The sequence below is a fragment of the Uranotaenia lowii genome, chromosome 2 (genome assembly GCF_029784155.1).
Source record: "Uranotaenia lowii strain MFRU-FL chromosome 2, ASM2978415v1, whole genome shotgun sequence".
Taxonomy (NCBI): Eukaryota; Metazoa; Arthropoda; class Insecta; order Diptera; family Culicidae; genus Uranotaenia; species Uranotaenia lowii.
This window is the reverse complement of record NC_073692.1, coordinates 420,877,233-420,884,759: the sequence shown is the minus strand read 5'-3', so window position 1 is coordinate 420,884,759 and position 7,527 is coordinate 420,877,233. Positions and strand designations below refer to the sequence as shown.

At 36.9% G+C, this 7,527-nt stretch overlaps 1 protein-coding gene across 1 annotated transcript; it reads right to left on the bottom strand.

Moving 5' to 3' along the window:
• Positions 1–5,197: 5,197 nt before the first annotated feature.
• LOC129743462 (pickpocket protein 28-like) lies at positions 5,198–7,092 on the bottom strand. Its single transcript, XM_055735499.1, has 3 exons — positions 6,575–7,092; positions 5,525–6,514; positions 5,198–5,468 (listed from the first exon to the last, which is right to left on the bottom strand). Exons 1-3 carry the CDS (start codon positions 7,090–7,092, stop codon positions 5,198–5,200), a joined length of 1,779 nt encoding a protein of 592 aa, XP_055591474.1.
• Between the last annotated feature and the right edge of the window lie 435 nt (positions 7,093–7,527).

The window sequence follows — 7,527 nt, the reverse complement described above, 5'->3', positions numbered from 1 at the left end:
TGGGTTTGGAAGAAACATGAAAACTAAGTTTTGTATCAATTTCTGAAATCCCTATCGGCTGATTTGTTTTAATTATAGTCATTCACCAAAACTTTCGTTATGACAAATAGTTTATCTCAAGGTCCCATTTCGACAATGGTTAAGTTAAAAAGATATTTGAGTTTCAAAAATTAGCTTCTGATGGGTCAATTTAAAAAAAAATACTTGAACGATCGATAATTGACGCTTATATACCCGTTTTGAATGTTATAGCTGTTTTATGATAGCTCTAATCGAAATGCGTTCATCAGATGATATATTGTTATAATTAAAGCTTTAAAATACTAATTTTAAAAGAAAAATTGCTTGATAAAAATCTAAATTATTGACGAAATACTTTTTTTTCATGCCGTCCATCCACATCCACATCCAAAATCCACATAATTCCATACAAACTTCAGGTGCATTGCGCAACTCTTTTCCTTTGAATAATCTGGCCCAAATTTTGCATGAGGCCTTGTGCTAGTAAATTTTTTAATTAAGTTAATTTCGTTTAAAGTCTCTTTTGTGAAATTTTATGTGAACACGGGGTTCGATTTGGATTTTCTAGTGATATTTTTCGAGGTAGAAATTTCAATTAAGGACAGTTTTTTATTAGAATAATTTAATTAATTTTATTAATTAATCTCCTATGAAAGTCCTATGATTTTTTATATATGAAAAGTAAATCTAATAAGTTAACCATGTTCAAAGATTTTTTGAATCTCATAACATTTATTCCATGGAAATTATTTGGTTTGAACATAATGCCAGAAAGAAATAGAAGCTACTAGCGTTGTTTTCCGTTCTAACATAGATGTATGAAGAACTTGTTTTTTTGCAAGATTTTATATTCAAATCACAGATAACTTTATGATGCACAAATATTCTTTCACAAAATCGATGAGGTTTTCATTTGATTGATAGATTGTTTATTCTCGAATCAAATATTTTTAAGAGCGATTTTATATGTTTTATTAGAAATGTTTAAAAACAACCGAGTTAATGCAAAAAAAAATCGTTTCTTGAAGCGCATTGTTGTGTTGAACTTGTATTGAAGAAATACTATAATAGTGTTGAAGTAAAAAGTCTTGAACGTTTTCTCCAATTTTAGATAATATGTGAAGTTTCAGTAAATCATAAATTGACAAACAGTAAAATTTTCGTGACGTCACAACGCTTAAAAATAGACACCTTTATCAACGATTCTAGAGCGTAAACTTGCAGTTGCCGTTATTTATCTTATATCATGCTTAGAATACGGCTTTTTTACCATCATTTTGCATTAGATTTTTTTGACATAGCTAGATTTTTAACAAGGTTATGTTATAAATAAAGAAAAATTGCTAAAATCAACTCGAGAACTGATCAAGCAAATCAAACCAAACTTGGCATGGGTGGGTACTTGGATACGAGAAATGTTCCAAAAAATACTTGGAACCCTTCTCTCCTTCCGGTGGGAAGATAGGAAATTTGACATGGGAAGGCAGTAGAAAACGAAAAATGGTTCTATCATTATTTCAGACCCCTCTCTTCTTCCTTTTTTTCCTTAACCATTAACCAAAAACTTATCTAACAAATGGAACCAAATATGACATGGGAACAATCATACAATGGAGAAAATGGAACAGAATTTGGCATGGGAGTGTTTTTGAATACATGGAATGTTTGATCTTGATCCCCTCCTTCCAGGTAGGGGACAGGTTGGGAGAGGGGCTCCGATACAAATTTTATAGCATAACTCGACAACTGATAAAGCAAACGAAACTAAATTTGGCATTAGAGGGTTTATCGAGAATGGAGCCAAATATGACATGGGATCGTATTTTTATACAAGCATTGTTTTTCTGATGTTAATGAAGGGGGCCACTCTTACATTTCGAATAATAATTCGAGAACGAATAGGTAGAATAAATGTCCCGATTATTTTGAAAAACCATTTTAATATTTTGAAAATTTTGTTCAAATAAATGAAAAGTTAAATTGCTAAGTATCACAGATTTCAATAATTTGTGGTAGGTGTAGCAAAGCACACCAGGTCAGCTAGTGTAATATAAATTTAATGATTAATTGGTTCAATTGAAGATCGTTAAAAATCGTGTTTTGTTGTACGATAACCCATTTGCGGACATATATTTTCGTATCGATCCTATGCATTTTCACGACATTTTTGCAAAAGCAGTAACAGTAACCTTTGGAATTTTTAATTGTTAACGGCTTCGTCAGTCATATTTTTGATAATCAAAACGAATGATTTTTACCACTGTCCAGACGTTTCGGTTATTTTTTGTATCCTTCTTCAGTGGAGAACTGTAAATTTATTGTAATGATGTAACATTTTTTATTTTTAGTTTTACATACTGAAGTTTTCTACCCACAAATTGTCACGTTCGTTTTTCGTCAAGTGACTATTTTTATTGGAAATTGATGGCTGAATTTACTGTAGTGGAACTTTGAAAAATTTGTTTTAGTTTGTAAAATTAAGTATATCCTATTATTTTTCGACTCACTGCTTCATAAAACACACTGCAGCGCTTCACCATTCGACAGAACAAGGCGACAGAGAAAATTGTACCGCTTTTCTAGCTCACAAAGACTAAGCTCTTTCCCGATCCTTGAGATGTGCCATATCTACACAACTCTCTCAATTCAGAACTGATGTAAACAATCTCAGTTCAACTTACGCAATCATATTATAATGTACCACGAACACAAGAAAACACGACATAATGTTAGTGTTATCGTGTTATAGTTATTATGTGATTCAATTAAGAATATAAATCATAGAAATCAAACAGGAAACTGAGTAACGGGCCGTAGTAGACAAAGTGGTAATATCCGTATAATTTTCAAAACATAATCAGCACGTATATCATGTAAGCCTTACTGAGAGTGGATCGTTGTGTACTGAAATGTAAATTTGCGGTAAAATGGAAATTCCACCCATAAGGACTACGGAATTACTTATCGTTATTCTGACAGTTACCATGAGAATGGAGACTTTCCTTGGGAAAGTTGGAAAATGGAGTTCTCTTGGGATCAAAAATATGAACAACGCGCTTTTGCCATCTGGTACTTGTGTTTGGAGTACGTTTGTTGAAGTTAGCTGCGAATTAAACAAATTTGTAAAGCGGTTTATTTTCCTATCTTCAAGTATTTTCACCCGTATAATCGGTCCCAATAATAAGCGCCGCGCAAAAAGTGTTTCGAATCTGCGACTATCTAGGTAGTTTCATCGTTTCGGAAGCCAACCCCGGTCCGGGAAAGTTCTCTGGTGGTAGCTTGTGTGCAGGTGCAAGGACGATTTTACCGATAAGTTTGCATTTTAGTTACCTTTGTGAAGTTCTCTGAAGCATTATGTATGCTCTGTTTATGCTGCGGAAATCTACAGCTATTACCACGGCGACTAAGTTCGTGTTCCTACCAGGGACGGGATAATGTCATGGTCACGAGCCAAAAACTGCGACTAGTGACCCATTCTTTTCCTCACATGTCGTTAGTTTAAGATTTTTTTGAAATGAAAGCATGCTATGAATGATTGTTTTGGTAAAGAAAGATTTTTCCATTCTGTCATTGATCATTAAAATCTCCAATATATCGGTCATGACAATGGGTCATGAGAAATATCACCAATGCAATTTTTTGCAACTTTGTTTGCCAAGCTGATTTTCAAATTTTATACTACTGCAAATTCTAACTTCCAGTATACTGGAACAATAAACAAATTCAAACTAACAATAATATAAAAAAATAAAATAGAGATAAGCGTTTCTAGACGCCTTTTTTTATTTCCATTTGGTTCCCAAATTTCACTTCTCATACGTGAAATTTATTTACATCACGAGAATGTGAATGATCGTTCGGCAAGGAACACGTGCGGACTCTACCTGCATGACGCTCTGAAGGATATGTTGGTGCTTTCGTGCTCGGTTCGTTTCTTACATATAAGGTTTCGAAAGAGAGTGGTGCCCAAACTAGGGTGATTGCACTGATGATTCATCTTAATCACCCTAGTTTGGGAACCACCCCCTTGCCGAACGACGACTGAAAGGATGGTTGACATTTTGGTATCACTTTCTTCCTTCGCGTGCTCGGCTCAGATTGGTGGAACGAACCAAACCACACAAGAACGAGCCGACGAACGTTTGGATTTGGTAACAAGCAAATTTGCAAACAAACATCGTCGTTGGGGGAACATACATATTGATCCGCACAAGGAGAATTCTAGCGTTCTGCAACTTGCAAGCTTGCAAACGTTACATCGCATCACGGCGCTGCAAGCAAGCAACTTGCAGACTGTAGCTATCTTCGGAAATGATTCTTTCTGTTCGGTTCAAGGGATTTTATCTTCGGGCTTGCAAGTTTGCAAGTGATCTTAACTTCGGAGAATCGTTTGAAATTTTCGGAACGTGCAGTCAAAGGATTTTATCGCGCGGTTGACTTTTACTTGCAGACACGTTCGACGTTCTGTATGTAAGGGAGAAAGAATCAGTTTGCAACTTTGCAAGATGATTCTTTCGTGGCTGACGTCGGGCTGTACGAATCGGCTTAAAGTCGTGCGCTGCATGCTACATGAAGGGATCTCTTTGCACCTCTGCCCATGACTGATCATATTTTCTTGGGTATAGTGATCCAAAATAAATTTCGCCGTCAACGTGAATGAATGAAAATTCTCATGCCTGGTTCCTACACTAACTACCCTCATTTCGCCAACACTATTTTGTTCAGTCTTCTTTGGAAACCCACCCCTGGGAAGAAAGTCCGGGTTTTAAAAGACTTCAGCACATCAACTTTTTAGTTGTTGGCGCTTAAGAGCTATTTAGTTGAGCTACGCAATTTTGCTAATAAAGATTTCACATTCCTTTAGCACGAAGTGAGATTCAGTCCTAATTAAAATCAGTGGCTGTTGGTTTTTTGCGAGTTTTGTCGTCTTGTTTCAGCCTCGACTGTCGAAGGTTGAATCTTTCAACAGCTAGGAGTTTATTGAAATATTACAAATAAAAAAAATTCTGGATCATTTGAAGATAAAATAGGAGTTTTTATAAAAATTCATAACTATCTGCTGAAATATTTTGCTATTAGTACGATTGGCGACGAAAAAAAAAGGAAACGTAAGTCTAATTACATATTTTTCAATAAGGTTAGTCAATAATGATAATAAATTTTACTGTATTTGCAATCATTTAGAATTATGCCCTTGTAGTCCATCTCTTCTGCCGTTAACGTCTACTACGTAGAATCCATTTTGCAGGGTTTGTCTGAAAAGCATGAGCGGCCTCAATGTACAGTAGTAGAGCAGCTCAACTAAACTCAGCAAACTAACGCCCATACAGAGACCCAAGATTCCACCACAATTAGCCACGAAATCCGTTAAACCGTATAGTTCCGTCCTTTTCGAGGTTATGAACTGGATATCTTTGAAGTAGATTTCCAGTTTTGATATCTGTTTTCTGGAAAAAAGAATACTTTAGGTGAATAAAAGTTTACCTAAAAAATGGTCACTAACTGAGTGATTGTATCTTCGTAAGGAATTCCTTTGGGTCCAAGTCGGAGTCTGAGCGTCTCTTTGAAGTTGAAGATAGTTTGTGTAATTTCTGCATCGTACTGAATAGCGTAACATGCCGGCAAACAGTTGCATCCGTCCTGCATGGAATCTCCGTGCTTCAGATGGTGTTCGGCATTCAACTCCAGGAGATTTATCTGGGCATTAAGAGTACACATCAGCTCCGAAGTTTCACAAACCCTCGTATCGGCAGACCTTGGCATGGAATACCTCACACATCCACATTCCTTCAAGGTGTAATTAGTTGAGCATTCCAGTTCACAGTTTGCTTGAGTGTAAACCTGGAAGAACTTGAGTTGGCGTTCCCGGTTAAAGTAGCACTGTCTTCGTTCTGGTTCGTAATCATGCAGTTCATTATCGGTGTTTAGTATTTGTGGTTTGATCGCTATTGCTATGTCACGACCGAGCGTTACGCGAACAAATTTCTTGGAAACCTGTGGATATTCGCTGGGTGCATGCAGCAATACTTTGAATCCTTGACCGTCTCGGCAGTGATATTCCAGATCTTTGTTTACGGTCATCAGATGGACGTACAAACCGGCTCCAAAACCTGCTCCAAACACTCGAATCGGGTAGGAATCGAGGTCAGCTTCAGCTGAGTAGCCGTTTTCGAGGTTCCAGCTGGTCGATTGCCGTTTCTCTTCCAAATACTCGTAATCGGAATGAAGATTCTGTTGCCTGAACATTTCTTCATTGGAAAGTCCGTTGAAGGTCATACAGATGCCTTCCTCAGTGATTGTATTGGAAAACATTTTTTTGCAGACTAGACTGTTCAGTCGACAATAGTAAATGGTGTCATTTGACATGAAGGAAATGTTCTTCAAAGTGTCGACCAAATGTCCTTTCAAGGTGTGATTTATGTAATATCGGTTGTAGTATGACGTGTGAAAATATTCGTCACACAGCTGGAGATTTGTCAGCAAGTTATCCATTCTGAAACACAAAGTATATTTTAACACTAATTCAAACGATACTTTCCCCAAAGCTACATACTCAACATCATTCAAATCCTTGGATCGATTCCAATGGGTCAGTTTCATGAAAGCATCGGTGAAGTTCAAATTAAACTTTTTTATCTTCGCTTCCGGACAAATCGTGACCGCAGGAAACGGAATGTTCCACACGGCCGTCGGAACCTCATCAAACGTTATTATAACCGGATTTTCGTTCCACTTTCGTAAACTATTGTCAATCAGCTTCCCGCATCCGAACATCGACAGAAGAAACACAAAAAGCCAGAAGAACTTTTCAAACGCGGACCGCTGCCTCGAACCCATATAGCCGATTCCGTGAATCGAACTGTGCGCACAAAATTCCGCCATTAAGTCCTGCAAACCTTTGTGAACTCGATTTTGTTGATTAATTTTCCGAACCTCAACGGGGATCTCGTGGACAACGGTTGTGGTCCTGGCAAGCTTTCGATGCGGCTTCGGACTGGCACTTTTTCGAACGGCAAATGCAAAATCCCGACCATAGATCTGGAACCATCGGCTGTTCTGTTGGTAGTTCATCCTGACGTGCCTCTTTGTTGACTGATTGAATGTTGCCGTAATATGATGGTAAATTGAATGTTTTGGAAGCGTGTCGCCGGAATCCACGTAGCTTCCCGCGGACATATTGTAACAGAAATTTTCATGATAGAGGAGCACGCAAAATTAAACGACATTAAAACGGAAGATTCGTGAAGCGTTTAACTGCAGGAATTGCCGTAGCATGCAGGCTGTTTTGAATGGAACAGATAAAATGCATTATTCACTTTAATGCATATTCCAATATCAAAATTTAAAAAAAATGGTATGTTGAAATTTTATTTTTTGCTTTTCTAAAAATTCGGGGTTCCCATATAGTAGATAAATTTGTTTATAAACTTTCTTGAATGATGTGAAAATTCTAATTTAATGGTTAACCATCAATGTATTATATATGTGTCAGAATGTAATATCTTC

Excerpts from the sequence above, each read along its gene's own strand:
- LOC129743462 (XM_055735499.1), bottom strand. The coding sequence starts at position 7,092 with ATGAACTACCAACAGAACAGCCGATGGTTCCAGATCTATGGTCGGGAT. Across the intron at positions 6,515-6,574 it reads AAGGATTTGAATGATGTTGA|AATGGATAACTTGCTGACAA; the intron begins GTATGTAGCTTT and ends TTTGTGTTTCAG. Across the intron at positions 5,469-5,524 it reads TACGAAGATACAATCACTCA|AAAACAGATATCAAAACTGG; the intron begins GTTAGTGACCAT and ends TCTTTTTTCCAG.